The 19,782-nt window shown below is 42.4% G+C and overlaps 1 protein-coding gene across 4 annotated transcripts in view; it reads right to left on the minus strand.

Annotated features, from left to right (window-relative positions):
- Positions 1-4,704: 4,704 nt before the first annotated feature.
- Sap130 (Sin3A associated protein 130) overlaps positions 4,705-19,782 on the minus strand; it is an 81,609-nt gene continuing 66,531 nt past the window's right edge. For 2 of the 4 annotated variants that reach the window (XM_017795319.2, XM_017795318.2), the window contains exons 17-21: positions 15,094-15,342; positions 14,806-14,931; positions 9,587-9,690; positions 7,037-7,150; positions 5,398-5,614 (exon numbers count right to left, since the gene is read on the minus strand). In XM_017795319.2, coding sequence (XP_017650808.1) covers positions 5,456-5,614; positions 7,037-7,150; positions 9,587-9,690; positions 14,806-14,931; positions 15,094-15,342 — 752 coding nt within the window. In that variant the 3' untranslated portion in view covers positions 5,398-5,455. Of the gene's footprint in view, positions 5,615-7,036; positions 7,151-9,586; positions 9,691-14,805; positions 14,932-15,093; positions 15,343-19,782 lie in introns of all 4 variants that reach the window. The other 2 variants (XM_029558108.1, XM_029558109.1) reach the window with 2 other exon arrangements.

Genomic DNA, 19,782 nt, shown 5'->3' on the forward strand with positions numbered 1-19,782 from the left:
GCGCTATCTGGCCAGCCCCTTTTCTTTTTTCTTTTCTTTTTTTTTCTTTTTTGGTCTTTTTGAGACAGGGTCTCCCTGTAGTCCTGGCTGGCCTGGATGGAGACCAGGCTGGCCTCGAACTCACAGAGATCTGCCTGCCTCTGCCTCCCGAGTGCTAGGAGTTTATTATTTTTATGTGTATGAGTGTAATGCCTGCATGTAAGTAGATGCACCCATGTTGTGCAATACCTGTGGAGGTCAGAAGAGGATGTCAGATCCCCTGGAACTGGAGTTAGATGGTTGATAACCATCATGTGGGTGCTGGGAATTGAACCTGGGTCCTCTGCAAGAGCAGTCAGTATTTACAGCTGAGCCATCTCTCCAACCCTCATACACTTTTCTTTGTCAAACTTCACATTTTTGTGTGTGCATGTGTACGTGTGTAGACCAGAGATTGATGTTGAGTGTCTTTCTCAATCCCTCTCCACCTTGTTTTTTGAAACAAGGTCTCTGACTGATCTTGACGTTCACAGATTCAGCAGGACTGGCTGACTGACCAGCAAGCCTCAGGGATACTCCAGTCTGCCTCACCAGTGTTGGGATTACAGGTCCATGCTGCAGTGTGTGGCTTTTTTATGTGGGTGCTGGCTATCTATGCCCAACCAAGGTGGCATGTTCTCTGGTATAGAAATGTCTATGTCAGCTGGGCCTCGTAGCACAGACCTGTAATCCCAACTCCTCTTGAGGTAGAGGCAAGAGGATCAAAAGTTGAAGACTAGGACCAAGTATGATGGCATATACCTTTAATCCCAGCACATGGGAGGCAGAGGCAGGCAGATTCTGGCAAGTCTGAAGCCAGCCTGATTTACATAGTGAGTTCCAGGACAGCTGGGACTACAGGGAGACCCTCTTTAAAAAAAAAAATGCTGGGTGATCATAGCAGCCCACCTATAATTCCAGCTTCAGAAGGTGGAGACGGAATTCCCAAAGCAAGCTGGCTAGTGAAACTAGCCATGATCTGTGAGCTCTGGGGTTGACTGAGACTCTGCCTCAGTGATAAGGCCAGAGTGATTGGGGACGATTCCTGCTATCAACCTCGGGCCTCCACATGCACACAAACATACATATACATACCCATGTACACCACACACACACATGAAAAACAAAATTCCTGGGGCAAACACATCTTAACATGAAATCACCAACTAAAAAGTTATGCATAGGCTGGCAAGATGGCTCAGTTGGTAAAGGTGCTTGCCTTAGATTGATCCCTGGAACCCACATGGTAGACGACAAGAACTGACTCCCACTGTCCTTTCATCACATTTGTGCAGTGGCACTCATATTCACACACATAAAATAAATAATTGTAGTTTAAAAATATTTAAAGTCATCTATACAAATAGTATAAATACATAGAAGTTTTACCTGTATTACTCAAAAGCTACTAGTAATCCAAATATCCTTCTACAGGTGATTTAACAGCTTACAGTCTCCACACAAAGTAATGCTACTCAGTAATAACCATCAAGGACTACTGAAACAAGTACCATAAATAAATCTCAATGCAAATGACCACTATACGGAGGAACAGGAGCCAGACTCCCTCCCCGAACAAAGCACACACTATTATTTATTTTTATTATTTTATTAACATTCTGGAAAATGCACATTGATTTAGAGTGACAAAAAGCAGTTAATGTATGTCTGGGAGCCAGAAGATAGCTCTGTCAATAAAAGTGCCTGCTACACAAGTGGGGCGTGGTGATGCACACCTTTGATCCCCAAAGGAGGCAGATCTCTGAGAGTTCAAGGCCTGGTCTACATACTGAGTTCTAGGTCAGCTGGGGCTACAGGGAGACCCTGTCTCAAAAAAGACCCCCCCCCAAAAAAGTGCTTGCCACACAAGTTAGGTTTCCCAGAGCCCACTAGAAAGAGTGAACCAACTCCTGCAATTTGTTCTCTGACTTCCTCAGATGCACCACAGCATGCAAGCACCCGTAATCAATAAAAAATATCTGGGGATGAAGGCAAGAGGTAAATAAGACTTGGGGACTGAGAAACTGCACCCCCACTTCGTTGGGGACTAGAGAGATGGCTCAGCGGTTAAGAACACTGGTTGTTCTTGCAGAAGACCCAGGTTTGAATCCCAGCACCCACACGGCAGCTAACAACCACCTGTAACTCCAGTTACAGGGGATTCAACACCCTCTTCTGACCTCCACAGGCATTGCACAACATGGGTGCACTTATACACATACAGGCAGTACACTCATACACATAAAATAGATAAAATATTAAAAAAAATAAAAATAGGGGCTGGAGAGATGGCTCAGTGGTTAAGAACACTGGTTGTTCTTGCAGAAGACCTGGGTTTGAATCCCAGCACCCACATGGCAGCTAACAATTGTCCGTAACTCCAGTTCCAGGGGATCTGAAAACCTCTTCTGTCTTCCTCGGGCATTGCACGACATGGGTGTACATGCAGGGTCTACATGCAGGCAATACACGCATACACATAAAAAGTAAAATATTTAAAAAATTTACTTTCATTTGTGTGTATGTGTATCTAAGTGTATGCCACACATGTGAAGGTGTCTGCAAAGGCTAGAAAGCATCAGATCCCTGGAGTTGGAGTTACAGGTGGTTTTAAGCCTGAATGTAGATGTTGGAAACCAAATTCTGGTCCGCTCAAGAGCAGCCAGTGCTCTCAACCACTGAACAGACATCTCTCTAGTCCTAGGCTCCCTATTTTGATGTGGTCATGGTTCCTTAATAGTTTTCAGAAACCATTATGCTATATATGAGTTGTCCTGTTTCTCCCAACATGTGTGTGTGTGTGTGTGTGTGTGTGTGTGTGTGTGTGTGTGTGTGATGCTGCATAAGGAACTGAGGCTTCATACATTCTAGGCAAACCCTTCCTGCTGAGCTGTACTCGTCTTCTCCCACCTTCATTCAGATCGAACTGCCCTCACAAGGCAAGAGAAGAGTGAAACATCACTGAGCTTGCACTGACTTGAAGGCTTGTATTGGCAAGCTTCCTGTTTTCAAAGAGGGTCTTGTTATATAGCTCAGGTCTCAAACTTGATCTCTTTCTGTTCAGCTTCCCAAGTGCTTGTCTAAGTTCTGTTTAGTGATGCTTTTAGCATTTCTATACATTTCTATAATACAGAATCTCAGTAGGCTCTAACCCATGTGTGCTCACTAGGGCAGAATGCACACAGACTGGACTGAGGCAAAGGAACACTTAGACTGCCTAGGACATAGTCTGATCTCTTTAGTTTGCTCTATGTTCCAACGAAATACTCCAGTGATGCAGTCTCAGTTGCTTTAGGTTTTGAGCCTTGCTACACAAATCCAGGAAGGCTGACAGACTGCTTTACTCCTTTCTACCCCATTCTCACATCAGATAAAAACCCTTTTAAGACAAGGCTGTCTCAGGTAAGCTACAGTACCGTGTCACAGGCCCAGGCAGAGATGGCATGTACTATTTCAACTCTATTCAGGTGAAGGCAGAGATAGGCTCCAGTCCCAAGCTGGTAGCTCAAAACATATCCCTAAGGAAAGAGGGTGGCTAAACCAGCTCCAGAGACAGCAGGCTCTGAGACGATCTTTCTTGGCTTATCACATAGAAGTCACATAGAAAGGAGATGGCTGGTCTTGTAGATACAAGGAACCCAAACTGGGACTGGGAAGAAGGCTCAGTAGGTAAAGTGCTTGACACATAAGCATGAAGACCTTAGTTTGGATCCCTAACATCTATGTAAGTCAGGTATGGCGGCATGTGTCTGTAATTCCATTGCTTAGCTGGGGGCAGGTGAACAAAACCCAAGGGCTTGTTGGGCAGCAAGTCTAGTCAAAATGATTCAGTGACAGAGCCTGTCCCATAAGGTGGAATAAGCTGGAGAGATGGCCTAGTGGTTAAGAGCACTGGCCGCTCTTACAGAGGAACCAGATTCAGTCCTAGCATCCACATGGTGGCTAACAACTGTCCATGCTCCAGGGAGATCTGATGCCCTCTTTGGGCCTCTGCAGATGCTGTATGACATGGATGCACTTACACATATGTGGATGTTCATGAACACAATTGAGGGTCAGCAAGATGACTTAGTAGGTAAAAACACTTGCTGTACAAGCCTGACAATCTGAGTTTAGTTACTGGAACCCACATAAATGTGGGAGAGAACCAACTGCACAAGATTATCCTCTGACCTCCATATGTACACCATGGTGAAGGCATATGCATGCACACACACACACACACACACACACTGATAATAAGTTTATAAAAATAAGGTGGAGAGTAGAGGAAGATACTTGACATTATGAAAGATACTCATTATTGTGACATTGACTGCTGACTTCCACACAAGCGAACACATGCATGAGAACCCCCCCTCAAAAAATGAATGAACAAAAGAAAATAAAGGAATAGACTGTCATACTATTCAGATTAGTTCAGAGAAGTCTGCATGATCCCATGACAAGAATCCACTTGCCTGGAAGTTCTCTCCGCAGTGTTGTTGCCTTAACAGTCGTATGCTTTGACCAATTTATATCAGGCTTGTATTTAATACAACCAAGAACTGAAACATCTTCAGATTACTGGGTTAAGTGGAACTCAATGTGGAATAACAACATTTTAACCAAAGAGACTCAATAACGTGTAAGAAAGCACAGCAAGGGTGAACACTTTAGTAATGCTCTTTAGAAAGAGGCAACCGCTCATGTACAAAAACCTCTTCAAGTCCTTTATTAACATTTCGAGATGCATGGTACATACGATTAACAGCATCACACCAGCAGGAAGTACAGATAACTGAGAATGTACTCCAGAACAGGACCTCAGAACAGCTTAGTGTTGCCTGCTTTGATTAGCCACAAAAATCTGGTTCTGATACATGAAGGGCAGACAACCTAACAACTTCACTTGGAAATGGTTCTTTAAAAAAAAAAAAAACAACAACAAAAAAAACTGACCAGAATTGATGGTTGGAACCTTTTTGTGTGAGATGTGGCAGCTCTCTGGGTACTGTGGCACCACTGCAGAAGGCTAACAGGCATTTGAAGGTTAAACAGAAGAACTGACTGGGGTGAGAAGAGGTTTTATTTTTAGTGCAGAGAGATAACAGATGGTCCTAGTGGATACTTTCAGTTCAGGCTCAGTATGGGTCCTGCAGTCTATGGACTGAAAGTCTGAAACTCCCAGCTGGGTCATCTGTGTCAACAAGTATCAGGAGTCACTGAAGACAGGGCAGGAGTAACAGGGATGAGCCTAGAGGAGCCTGCTCACTGTGTCAGCTCAGTTTTGATCCTTCTGTGCCACTGGATGCTCTGGGTCCCTCTGCTTCCTCCAGTCAATGAAGGAAAATGTCCTACATGTCAATGTTCCATTGTGAAAGTAGCCAAAGCCCTCCCCCCCACCCACATTGTCATTCTTCATAAATTCTGTTTCCAAGTCCTGATTCTTCTAGGTCTACACTTTTTCCTTTCGCTTCAACTTTGACACTTTCTTGACAGTCCCATTCTTGTTGAGGAGCTTCAGGACCCGATCTTTATGATCTAAAACCTTAAGCATGGAGTCTCTGGCTTCACTGATTTGGTCCATCACCAGTTTACACCTCTGCATGTTTCCCTGGAACGTAAGAAGGTACATCATCACCTGAAGGTCATAGGGAAAACATGGCTTTTAGAGAACTGCTTACTTTGGACAGAGGCATTCCATACAGAACATGGCTGAGTGGGCTATCCTCCTATGAGTTCTTAGCTAGGGAGGACCCTGAGGTCCTCATCAGAACTAGCTGGGAAGACTGCTGCTGAAGAGGTCACACAACTCATAAGGCAATCAAATTGGAATTGGACTTCTTGCTGGATAGCCCTTCTAGTGTTGGAAGTTGCTATGCAGGTTGCTGAGGGAGAATCATCATCAATAGTCTTACTTATCTGTATACTCTGTGTGCAGCAATACTAACTGACCAGGCAAAATGAGCCTACTGGTGCAACAGTGACAAGTCTAGTATGGGGGTAGAGAACTGCTTTCTGATTAGATTTGAGGTCTGCTCCACAAGAGGGAACTCATCATGTTTGGTACTTTGAACTTGATCAAAAGCCTGTGGTTGAGATGTACAGGCTCACTGGTAAGGTACATGTTTCTATAAACAAATACCCACTCATGCTCCTATACATTAAAAAAAAAAAATCTCAATGAAACTTACTGGGACACACACACACATACATACTCTATAGACTACACTGGGGCTGGAGAAATGGCTCAGCAATTAAGATCACCTGGGCTTGTTTCCAACACCCACATGGTGGATAGCACCCATCCTTAACTCCCGATCTGACACCCTCTTCTGGCCTCCTCAGGCACCAGGTATGCACATGATGCACTTACATACATACAGGCAAAACATTCATACACATAAAACAAAAATAAAATCTTAAAAATAGACACTAATGTAGAAGGGGAACTAACTAATGGAGAAAGAGGGAATTGGCAGGAGTTGGGGGGGACCAAGGAGGATAACAGGGTGCTATAATCAAAATATGTACATGCATGAAAATGTCATAACGAAGTCCACTGTTATGCATAATTAATACATGCTAATAAAAAACATGAAAAAGGGCTGGGCATGGAGGTACATGCCTTTAATCCTAGCACTCAGGAGGCAGAGTCAGGTGGCTCTCTGTGAGTTCAAGGCCAGCTGGGACTACAGGGAGACCCTGTCTCAAAAAGATCAAAAAAAAAAAAAAAAAAAAAAAAAAAGACTGGAGAGATGGTATTGCAGTTAAGACTGCTTTGCTGTGCTCACAACCACCTCTAACTCCAACTCCAAGAGGTTGATACTCTCGTCTGGCTTCTGTGGGTACTGCACACATGTGGCACACACATATAAATAAAAAATAAATCTTAACAAAACAAAGAAAATGTCTGAGTGTCTCCTGGTAATGCAATCTGAAGTGAATGATAAGTTTGTACAAAAGAGGCTGGTGGTTGTGGGAGGGAAATGGGAAAGTCAAGATGTTATAGTGACTGAATAGGGGCTCATCAAACCTGTATTAGCTCATTTATTCGATGCAGATCATCATCAGTTGCTGCTTTTTTCTTTGGGATAATCCCTTCCTGAAGGTTGGTAAGTCTTTCATAAACATCATGTTCTAGGTTTGTCTGCAACACACAAGAGGGAGCACATCGTGATCTCAGAGATACTTTCCCAAGTCAATCTCAAGCAAAAGAACCTACATGGAGTCAATTTTCCAAAATGGCATAAGAAGTGTTTAGAGCCAGATGTGGTGGCACACACCTTTAATCCCAGTACTTGGGAGGCAAAGGCAGGTGGATCTCTGTGAGTTTGAGGCCAGCGTGGTCTACACTGTGAGTTCCAGGCCAGCTGGGGCTACAGGGAGACTCTGTCTTAAAAAAAAAGACCAAAGAAAAAGAGAAGTGTTTGGACTAAAGTTCCAAGTTTAACAAACAGTAATGAGTCAACAATGCTTTCTATCACACTTCACAATTTGTTGTAGGTTCAGAGTCCATTTTCAAAATAACTTTGAAATATAACGAATACACAATTCTTTTGAAAACAACTTTACTAGTTTCAAAGAAATATGATTTTCTGCTAACTTAATGCTAGTCACAGTACTAGGCTTTTTCTGTTTTTTTTTAAAAAAAATATTTTATTTATTATTTTTATTTTATGTGTATGCATGTATTGTCTGCATGTAGCTAAGTGCACCTGTGTTGTGCAAGCAATGCCCTCGGAGGACAGAAGGGGCTCTTGGATCCCCTGGAACTGGAGTTACGGACAGTTGTTAGCTGCCATTTGGGTGCTGGGATTTGAACCCAGGTCTTCTGCAAGAACGACCAGTGTTCTTAACTGCTGAGCCTTCTCTCCAGCCATTTGATTTTTGAGATAGGGTCTCTCTATAGCCCCAGCTGACCTAGAACTTGCTATGTGGACCAGGCTGGCCTAAATCTCACAGAGATCTGCTTGTCTCTGACTCCCAGTGCTTGGATTAAAGGCATGTAACACTATACCAGCCTGATTTTTCTTTTTAGAGACAGGACCTTATGAATTTCAGGCTGATCTCAAATCTGCTTTGTAGCCAAGGATGACCTTGAACTGATTGTGCTGGTACTACAGATGTGTGTCAGTATGCCCATTTTATCCAGCGCTGGCTTTGTGTATGCTAGATGAGCATTTTACGAATGGAGCTACATTCCCAACCCTCCATCCCCTTTTTTGTGATAGGGCCTTGCTATGTTGCTCAGGCTTAACACACAGATCCTTCTGCCTCAGTCTCCCATATTCTGGGATTACAGGTGTGTGCTACCATACCTGACTTGTACAGTTTTAGTACTATTAATACTATTCAGTAGACAATGGTACTGAGATCACTGTTACTCCAAAGATGGGCAAGTTTCATGAGGCCCCTGCTTTGACTAATTCCTCTTCACTAAATTGATAAGAGAAAGATTTTTGTCCCATGGGATTGGCTGATCATGTAAGATCCACTGCTACACAGATGACAAAGAGTGCAGCTCCTATTCATGTATAGATATTGATGGCCTGGGGAAGAGGACACGGTTTACTGGATAGGGTCAAACAAGGGCTGCTCTCAGGAACAGAATGGACAAGCAAGGACTGTGAGAGGCAGGCTCTGCAGAGAGAGGAGTCCTTGCTTCCTAAAGGAAGGCCTGAGCCCTACCGGGGAGCTGGTCAGTCAGTGAATCCTACAACTCAGTGAGAAACAGGAACTGTGTGGGCCCATTGTGAGAGGGCTGTTTGGTTAACAGAACCTCCTCTGAAGAAGCAGAGTTGGGGGAAGGGACTCATGAGGTTGGCCATTTAAAACTTCCCTTGTTTCAAATGTCATGACAAGACATACTATTCAATTTTAATTTTAGGTCTCACATTACAGCCATTCCATATATTTTGGATCTGGGTATCAGAACTAAAATTTAGGGCTGGAGAGATAGCTCAGTGGGGTAAAGGTGCTTGCAGCCAAGCCTGATGACTTCACTGAGTTTGATCCTCAAGAACCACAGGGTAGGAGAGAACTTACTCCCGAAAGCTGTCTTCTGACCTCCATGGCATGTGTGCACCTACACTCCCAACAAATATATGTAATAATAATTATATAATTCATAGCTGCTTTAATTCTGGAGTGGTTGGGATTACAGGCCTGTGTGCTTTCTTCATTTCATTTTAGGTGGTGCTGGGGATCAAACCCAGGGCCTCTGGTATTCCAGGCTGGCCCTTTACCCTCTGAGCTACAGAAGTACCTATAATTCTATTAAGCCACACATACAAATCCTATCACTATTCATGTCAGTAGGCCAATACTTCAGTATCATTGAAATATTTTTCCCTTGCAGGGCTTCAAACTCAGGACCTTGCCCACACTACAAAGCCCTAAGAAACTCTTACAGCAGGGCTTGGTTACCCATATCTTTAATCCTAGCATTTGGGAAGCAGAAACAGGGAGATCTCTGTGAGTTACAGATATCTGTGAGATCTCTGTGAGGCCAGATAGGGTTGGGTATCTCCAGTTTCTTGTCACCTCTTTGGCATGACACAACAAATGACAGAACTGTACCTACCAGCTGTAGTAACTGGGCAGCACAGAGGTGGACTTTCCAGCCTTGGGCACGACAGGATACTCCCTTCTGATTAGCTATTTCCTGTAGCATAGCTTTCTTCTCCTCTGGAACCATACACAAGTAAAATGAGTATATTTCATTTGTTATAAAAGTGAATTTTGATGGGCATGGTGGTACATGCCTTTAATCGCAAGGCAGAGGCAGGTGGAGCTCTGGCCAGCCTGGTCTACATAGTGAGTTTGGGCCAGCTAGAGCTACAGGAAGACCCTGTCTCAAAAAGACCAAAGGGAAAAAAAAGAAATCATTCAAGCATAAATATTTTATTAAAATTTCTTTCTCTAAGTATCTTTAAATAAATCCTCTGCATATAAAAGTTGTGGGGAATAACGATCAACAACATGAATGAAACCTTTCTGTATTTTCATCTGCTCAAAGAAAGCTTTGAAAGATATCTGCTAATTTGGTGGATTGGAAGCAGAGCAAGCTACTATCCTAATCTTTTAGAAAAAGGGAAATGGTTTCAGGGAAACTGAGTCTTGTTCCCCGTGTGGGGCTTATGTGAAGCTGGAAGGCTGAGCAAGAAGTTCTAGATTTCTGGAGTTACCTACATTTTGGAGAAAGCCAATCAATCAAATGGGAATTATATTTCAAATCTGACAGAAAAGAGCAATGACTAGACAGATATACAGTAAAATAAATACGACATGTATGACCAAGATTGGGAAGAGACAGTTCAGTTTGATAGACAGCTGTCAAAGGAGAGTTTAGTTCTATTGGCAAACTGTGCTGGGAGTTCAGAGTTCAGAACTATATGGAGATTAGAAGATCAGAGTGTATTAGGGCTCTCTCTCTCTCTCTCTTTTTGAGACAGGGTCTCCCTGTAGCCTCAGCCGGCCTGGAGCTCGTTATGTAGACCAGGCTGGTCTTGAAGTTACAGAGATCTGCCTGCTTCTGCCTCCTGAGTGCTGGGATTAAAGGCAGGTACCACCATGCCTGACTAGAGCTCTTTTTTTTTTTTTTAAAAATATTTTATTTATTATTTTATGTGTGTGAGCGGATTGCTTGCATGTATGTGAGTGCACCTGTGTCATGCAATGCCGTGGAGGTCAGAAAGAGGGCTTCAGATTCCCCTGGAGTTAAGGATGGTTTGTAGCTGCCATGTGGATGCTGGAAATCAAACCCGGGTCCTCTGCAAGAGCAGTCAGTACTCTTAACTGCTGAGACATCTCTCCAGCCTCAAGCTCTTTTTTAAGGTGAACCCAATTCTCCTCTAAAAGTGTATTCATTAAAAAAAAAAAAAATTTAGTTGGAAAATGTCAAAAATACAACCATCAACATGACTTGAAAGAGCTTTTCAGCTTCTTGAGAACACCGTGGTTACTTGCAGTTATTTTATTAAATAATATATATGTTTATATATATATATATATAAAATTTGGTGACAGGTTCTCATATGTATGAGGGTACTGCCTGCATGTATGTAAATGTACTTGTGTTGCACAATGCCCACAGAGGTCAGAAGGTGGCAATGGATCCCCTGAAATTGGAGTTACAGTTGTTAGCTGCCATGTGAGTGCAAGGAATCAAACCCTGGTCCTCTGCAAAAGCAGCCAGTGCTCTTAACCAGTGAGCCATCTCTCCTGCACCTTTAAAAAAAGCCGGGCGTGGTGGCGCATGCCTTTAATCCCAGCACCTGGGAGGCAGAGGTAGGCAGATCTCTGTGAGTTCCAGGCCAGCTGGGGCTACAGGGAGACCATGTCTCAAAAAGACAAAAAAGAAAAAAAAAATTGAGATAGGTTTCATGTACCCTCAAGTTCACTGTGTAGGAAAGGATGACCTTGAACTCTAGATCCTCCCGGAGTGCTGGGATTATAGGTGTGTGTATCACCCTACCTGGTTTATGTAGTGCTGGGGATTGAATGCTAGGCAGCACTCTATTAATTGAGCTACAGCCTCAATCCCTAGACTTTTTTCTTTAGGGAAAATATGAATATGTTAAGGTTTAAAGTCTGTCATGTTATTTCCTGTGTTCTTTTTTGTTGTTGTTGTTGTCTTTTTTGAGACAGGATATCCTTGTAGTCCCAGCTGGCCTGGAACTTGCTATGTAGACCAGGCCGGCTTTGAACTTACAAGAGATCCACTTGCCTTTGCCTTCCAAGTGCCAGGATTAAAGATATGCACCGCCATGCTTGGCTTATTTCCTGTGTTCTTATCTGCCCCCTTTCTACTTTGATTTCCTATTGATGGGCTTTTCCAGCATTCTGTGGTGATTTATTTGTATGAATATGATTTCAAAGTTTGGGCCAAGTAGTTTAACTAAATTTAACAGGCTTCATGATTTGTAGGTTTATAACCAAATAGAGACATCAGGGAAGATAAATTACCTATCAAGTTACTTTCCCTGAGATAGTTTTTGAAAAGTGAGGCTCAATCAGCAGTAAGAATCTTTATTTAATATGGCTTAAAATGCTACCAGGCCAATCCCTAAAACATTTTATAGTCATAGAATTCTTCTGATATTGAGCAGACATTTCTTTCACTGAAGATCAACACTTATCCCTGGGAATCTCACTTTTATGTTTAAATCTCACAGCCCAGTTGGCTTTCTGAGTATGTAGGTTCTACATCTATAGAGCGATAGTATTTTACAAAGAAAAAAGCCTGTGTCTGTACTGAATATGTGCAGACACTTTTCCTTGTCATTATTCCCTAAATAATACACTATATCAACTATTTATGCAACATTTTTGTTATGGTTTGAATGTGAAATATCCTCGATAGGATCAAGCTTTTTTTTTTTTTTTTTTTTTTTTTGGGCCCAGGGCTCCCTGTATCCCTGGTCTGGAACTTACTATGTAGACCAGGCTGGCCTCAATCTTAAAGAGATTTACCTGCCTCTGTCTCTCAAATGCTGGGATTAAAGGTATATACCATCATGCCTGGCCCTGGCCCCCTTTTTTTTTTTGAAACAGTCACAGGCTGGCTTTGTACTTGCTGTGTAGCCCAAACTGGACTACAACATATAAATCTTTCTGTCTCAGCCTCTCAAGTACTGGGATTACAGGCATGAGTCATACCAGGTTTTATATGGTGCCGGGGAATGAATCCAGAGTCTCCTGCAGGCTAGATAAGTACTTTACCAGCCCTCAGTCTCATGTGTTTGAACACTTGATCCCCAGCTGGTGGGGCTGTTTTGGGAGATTGTGGAACCTCAAAGCATGACATGTACAGCCCATGGCACGAGGGATACATGTGCCCTCAGAGAGCTATGAATGTAGCCTAATGCAAAATTATAAACTTATACTAGACTTTTTAAAACATAGGATCTTATTATATTGTCCTGGCTGGCCTGCAATTTTTTATATAGACCAGACTAGCCTTGAACTCATAGAGACCCACTTGCCAGGATTAAAGGCAAGTGCCATCACACCTGGCTAGGAGGCTTTTTTATAACTTGATTGTACAGTTCATGAGTAGGAATTTTGTAGTAGATGACAACTTTGTGTTGCAGAGTCAAGTTTGTTCACTCTTGTTAGGAGGGAGAGCCTTTCTGGAGAAAGTGAGCCAATAGGTTTAGGCCTTGTGGTTTAGAGCCTGGTCAGTGTCTGTCTGTCTGTCCTGGTCTCTGCTTTCTGATCAGTGGTGATATAAGCAAGCAGCCCTCCCATTCCTGCCATTATACCTAACAGCTGTGTCAGCTGCCTTCTCTTTCTGGCCATGATGAACTGTACCCTCGAATTGGGAGTCAAAATACATTATTTCCTTAAGCTGCTTTAGCCAGGTATTTTTACCACAGGAACAAGAAACGTAACTGATAGAATTTACATTGTATTAACTATCTCAGTAATCTAGAGATGATTGGTGCATGGGAGAACATATATCGGTTACATGCAAACACTATGCTATTTTATATATGTGACCTGGACTTATATAGAGCCTAAGATGCTACCATCTCCATCCCTGCTCATTGACATAAGTCAGTGACCTCTTTAAACTGGACTCATCTTGAAGCCTCAGGAAAACTATTATAGAAGTTTCCAAGCTGAATTTATCAAGAGAAGGAACAAGACGACCAATTTACTGGAAATGCACAGTTCTTTGTGCATTTATTATATCTGAGATGAATGACATTTAAAAATTCATTAAGTACCTTTTTTTTTTTTTTTTTTTCCTTTTTTGAGACAGGGTCTCATCTGGCTTTGAACTCATAGAGATCTGCTTGCCTCTGCCTCCCAAGCGCTGGGATTAAAGGCGTGCACCATCATACCCAGCTCATCAAGTACTTTTAACTTTTGCAGAGTTTTTGCAAAGTTTATCAACCATTTTCATTAAATGTGGGTTTATCAAAATGTTACTCTCAGGTTCACAACAAAACAAAATATTGGAGGTTTACCCTAGCTCATTTCAAGTGCTTTACATGTAGGTTGAATGAAAGGTCTTTTGGAAAAAAAATACTTAGAATGCATGTACATCTTAGCAACTACTGTGCAATGCATTGTCAAAAAAGCAGTGTAACCACAGCTATGAGTACTAGGAGTACTTGGGGGACTAAGGAGTTTAGTGCATTAGCATCTGGGGAGCTGTTAACACACAGTTTATCTAAACCAAGGTTGTATCCTTTACTTATCCATTTCATTGGGATTCCAAAGAATTTTATTTAAGTATCCCAAAGAATAATTTTCAAATGTTATACTCAACTGGATAGCACACATTTTTGTTGAAAATTAGCGAACTGTGATTCTGTGACTTTTTATAAATCTGACTACAAGGGCTGGGCATGGTGGCACACACCTTTGATCCCAGCATTCAGGAGGCAGAGGTAGGTGAATCTCTGAGTTTGATGCCAGCCTGGTCTACAACAGCAAGTTCTAGGCTGGCTGCGGCTACAGAGAGACCCCGTCTCAAAAAGATCCCCAGCCCCCCAAAACCTCCCAAAACAAACCATACAACAAAAAAAATTGATTACAGCCGGGCGTGGTAGTGCACGCCTGTAGACCCAGCACTTGGGAGGCAGAGGCAGGCGGACCTCTGTGAGTTCAAGGCCAGCCTGGTCTACATAGTGAGCTCCAGGACAGCTGGGGCTACAGGGAGATCCTGTCTCAAAAAGACCAAAAAAAAAACCAAAACAAAAAAACCCCCAAAAAACCACTTGATTACAATATAACTTAAATATTACCCTCATTCAAACACTAAAACTGAATGTTTCTGGGGAAACTAACCTTTAACTCGGACATCACTATATCTCTGAAAGTGGTGGTAAGCAGCTTTCCAAGGGTTCCGATAATGACGAAGTAAAGTAATGGGAGGTCTGGGCCGCACTGGGACATACCTCACACCTTCTTCATCTATTCAAAAGGGAAGAAGACAAGACATTAAATTGTATATATTTTCAATAATTTTCAAAATTCAATTCCAGTAAATTAACTGCAAGTAAAGCGGACACTCTGGGATGGATTCCCAATTTAAGTGAGAAGGGCCAGGAGACAATTAGCCTAAGTGGCCCTTACCAATATATTCTTTGGGAGGAGACTTGCGCTTCTCAGCCTTCACCAAAAGGCTTTTGGCAGTAGATTTCTCGTCATCAGTGCTATTTGTCTCCATCATATCCCCTTCTTCTGTTGAGATGACGTGTTGCTGCTTTCGAGGCTTTTTCCTTGGGGAGGCACCAGGTGGTAGGTCACTTGTAGGCATAGACAGGTTGTTTGCCAGCAAAGCAAGGGATGGAGACACAGTGTTGGTAGCCAGAGGAGGAACTGCTGTCAGGGATAGAGCACACATGATGAGAACCCAAACAAAGTGGAAGGCTTCACTTGATTTCCAGAAATAACGATTATCAAGACAGTTGGGTAGCTAACAATTATAGAGGTTTCCTACAGGCCTGACACCACAGCAAACACTGAGGCAGAAGCTGTGAACTGCTTCCTAATATCCATTGGTCGTTAAAATGCCTTCAGAGTGAGAAAGTAAACTCTGGTCTGAGCTAGAATGGATCATATAATTCGGGCTTACAAATCACTCTTAACCCTCACCTGAACTTTCATTTTATTCTACCATACCCTTGTACCATATTTCTTCTATACAACTTCAGCTACCCACTCCCAACAGTCACACCCTGCACTGTCAACTGCAAACTGCCTCACATCCATCTTAATCACTAGCATTTAACTCTCTGGCCAAAACCAAATCTCCAGGGAATTCCTGAGTAACTGGACTCCAACAAGCCTCAGACTCCACTAGAAACTACTGCCTGTTTGCCCTTCCACGTGTGGCTCTCGTGTACTCTCTCCATTGCCAGATATGCTTTTTTTTTTTTTTTTTTTTTTTTGTCTTTTTTGAGACAGTCTCCCCGTAGCCCCAGATGTCCTGGAACTCACTATGTAGACCAGGCTGGCCTTGAACTCACAGAGAGCCACCTGCCTCTGCCTCCCTAATGCTGGGATTAAAGGCTGTGCATCACCATACCTGACTTCCACTGCCAGATTTAAAGTCTACATTTGCTTCATTTTCTCTTTCAATTTTCCTCTTCTTGTTTCATCAAAATCAGCAAAACTACCAGCAGGCAAGTCTAATTCTCAAACTCTTTTGCATTGCAGCTGAAAGCATCTAAAGAGACACATAGTAATGGTGCCTGGTCTCGTGTGGATAACCATGTCTCCTGTATCCATTCTCTCTCGGATGATTATTTTACATCTTCTACTCCTTCAAACCTTTATCTTTTCCTACAAGTACTACAAGATGTTATTTTTGATGAAAAAGAAGCTATTAGAAGATGACCACAGGTGCCAACTCTGTATCTCCCTTCTTACACTGCATACAGTCTCCCTTTCTCCATTCTTCCAGTAAAGGCCAACCTCTTCAAACATCTCTGAAGCACTGCAGGATGAAGAGGGCTACCCCATCCAGATTGAAAGAACTTAAGAAGTTATTCTCCTAGAATAAAATCTTTTTGACACTCTACAGTTTTAAGAATATCATCAAGATAAAGTCACTTATACTATTTAAAAAAAAAAAACCTTAAAAATTCTCTTCATGCTGGGCATGGTGGCGCACGCCTTTAATCCCAGCACTTGGGAGATAGAGGCAGGCAGATCTCTGTGAGTTCAAGGCCAGCCTGGTCTATATAGTGAGTTCCAGGACAGCTGGAGCTACAAGGAGATCGTGTCTCAAAAAGACAAAAAAAAAAAAAAACAACAAAAACTCTTCAACATGAGAAAAAGGCATCTTAATTTCTTAAGTATGAAGAGGAGTCCCATTCATGTACCTAATAGTAGTTGCAACCTTACTTTAAGTTTTTGTTTGCTACACTTTCCCTTTAGGTGCTGTTGGTGTAGTGTGCACTCAGTGAGAACAATCTTGTATTATTTCCTTTTAATCCATTCTGCTGCTGGATTCTTTCTTAGAATTGCTATTTGTGTTCTTCCTTCCTTCCTTCTTTATGTTTCCTTCTCTCCTTCCATCCCTCCTATCTTATTTATCAGTATGTTTTATTACAACCCAAGGGGACTCACAGTTGCACAAGGGAACTTGTACCATTAATTATTAGAGTGCTGTGTGTATACATACCTGACATATGGGACAATATGGGTCTTTAGTCCTCCAAGTTAATCAAATTCTGCCTTAACCTATAATTACATTAATCTCTGTGTGTGTGTGAGTGCATGAAGGTCAAAGGACAACTAGTGGGAGTTGATTCTCTTCTTCCACTATGTAGAATCCGAGGTATGGAACTCATCATCAAGACTTGGTAGCAAGCACCTTTACTTGCTCAGTTACCTTGCAGGCTTACTGCCTTAAGTTTTAATGAATTGCTAACATCATAATTCTCAGAAGCTCATGGAAGAGAGGCTTTAATATATTTTATCTTGTGCTAATCTTAGACTCAGGCACAATATTCTGTTGTACTGTGTGTGTGGTTAGATGTCCTGACTCCCATTGAATGACCCTGTATTCTCCAAGCCTGGACTTTCTCACGTCTGCCCTACATTAGACAGGTTGAGACTTTCCATCTCTGGATAGGCAGGGTCTGTGTCCCTGTTCAGCAGCAAAGTTAAAGAAAATGGATCTTCAGCCACCATCAACACTTATGATCAAAGAGTCTAAGCTTAAGAGGGGGAATTGGGGCAGGACATAAAGACGTGGAAAATGAAGGGAAGAAGGGAAGGGGAAGGGAGGGGGAAAGGGAGGGGAGGGAGCCCTTCCTCTGCAGTCTGATCTCTCATCAGCTGAGAATCAAGAATTCTAGCACCACTAAAAACATGTGATGTGAAGGCTGCCTACAAAGTGAAAATACTCCTTTTACTTGAGATATTTCAATTGCTCACTCACAGAGATTAAGTGCCTGTGAAATGCCCAACCCTAAGTGACACATCTACAGTGGAACCTTTACATCTAACACTCATGGAACATAGTGGAACAAGGGGTAGAGGGATTACTAATGCATCTCTCAACTCTCATCAATGAAGCTCCCTCACACAATAGAGGGCAATGAACTCAGGACTCAGGGACCATTGTGGAAGAAAGGGTGGAAAGATTTTAAGAGCCAGGAGGTGCATGACTATATTGAAATAGTCTTACAAGCTCCTGGGACCTTGCTTATATAAACTTATAGCAATGGTGACAGCATGCACAAGATCCATGCAAACTCAAGTAACAAAAACCCAGCAGAGAATTTGGAAATGGCAACAGGCCCCAATCTTAGCTGAAGAACTACTGGGCAGCTGATTACTACTGGGTGAAGAAGAGCTGATTTTCTTTAAGGGAGTGACTCTAGATAGGCTGACTAGACCTCACTGGATGAACTTACACTGAGGGACATCAGGGGACACTAATTTGACTCAATAGGCCTTAACATAAATGACAGAATACATGAAATCTAGTGGGGGGAGGGGCTATGGGAGGGTACTGATTGGGGATATAAAGAAGACTAAGATGTGTTTGAAATACACAAAAATTTAATAAAAATATATTCAAAAAAGAAAGTCAAAATTGACAGAGATTTTACAGAGTTCTACAACTGGTCATACAGAGATTGTCTGTGAATTGCCCAAGCTAAGTGGCTCATCTTCAATACAATCTCTACACCTAAGGCTCATCACGGAACATAGAACAAGGGATAAAGAGAACAATAATGTATCTTTCAGTTCTCATCAATGAAGCTCCCTTATGCAACAGAGGATCAGGAACACAAAAGATCACAAATGGTCAAAACGTAGAGAATAAGAGTCTATAGAGTGTGGTCCTTGGACAGGACTCCTATATTAAAATTCACCCACCCAGGGCTCAGGGACTGTTGTGGAAGAATGGCTGGAAAAACTGTAAGAACCAGGGAGGGGGTACATGACCATAGGGAAATAGAGCTCTATAGGCTCCTGGGACCCTTCTCATATGAACCTACAGCAATGGTGTCAGCATGCACAAGATCCATACAAATGCAAGCAGACAAAAACCCAGCACAGAACTGTGGAAATGGGCAGCAGGCCCAAGCTTATTCAACGAATTGTTGGCAGCTGATTAATGCTGTCCATACAAATGCAAGCAGACAAAAACCCAGCACAGAACTGTGGAAACGGGCAGCAGGCCCAAGCTTATTCAACGAATTGTTGGCAGCTGATTAATGCTGGGCGAGGAAGAGCTGATTTTCTTAAAGAGAGGGATTCTAGATAGGTTGACTAGACCTCAGTGGGCAAACTTGCACTGAAGGACATTTGGGGACACTAACTTGACATGATAGGCCTTAACACAAATGACAGAATGTATGAATTCCAGTGTGTGTGTGGGGTATGGGTAGGTACCAATGGGGAAGGGGGTACAAAGTTAAGATGTTCTGTATGAAATACACAAAACTTCAATAAAAATTTCAACCCCCCCCCAAAAAAAAACGTTAAAATAGCAATGAACTATGCTTAAGGCTTGAGCACACATGACCTTGAGTATGGCCTTAATCTTTTCCTAGATTCAAACCTGCAACTTTTGGGGAGCTCTCAAATATAATTATAAACACTGTTTACAGTAAAAACCTAGCTTAACTCTCTTGCGCAATCCTTATGATGGAGGGTTTTACCTTATTAACTGTAATTCTATTTAATGCACATCATCAGGAACCACAATATAATCTCATTTAGGTTCCTTAGCAACTCTCTGACAGTACCTTCAGAAGCCCCCCCCCCCCAAATGATATATATGACTATCATAAAAAA

The sequence above is a fragment of the Nannospalax galili genome, unplaced genomic scaffold (assembly GCF_000622305.1).
Source record: "Nannospalax galili isolate Female #2095 unplaced genomic scaffold, S.galili_v1.0 scaffold408, whole genome shotgun sequence".
Taxonomy (NCBI): domain Eukaryota; kingdom Metazoa; phylum Chordata; class Mammalia; order Rodentia; family Spalacidae; genus Nannospalax; species Nannospalax galili.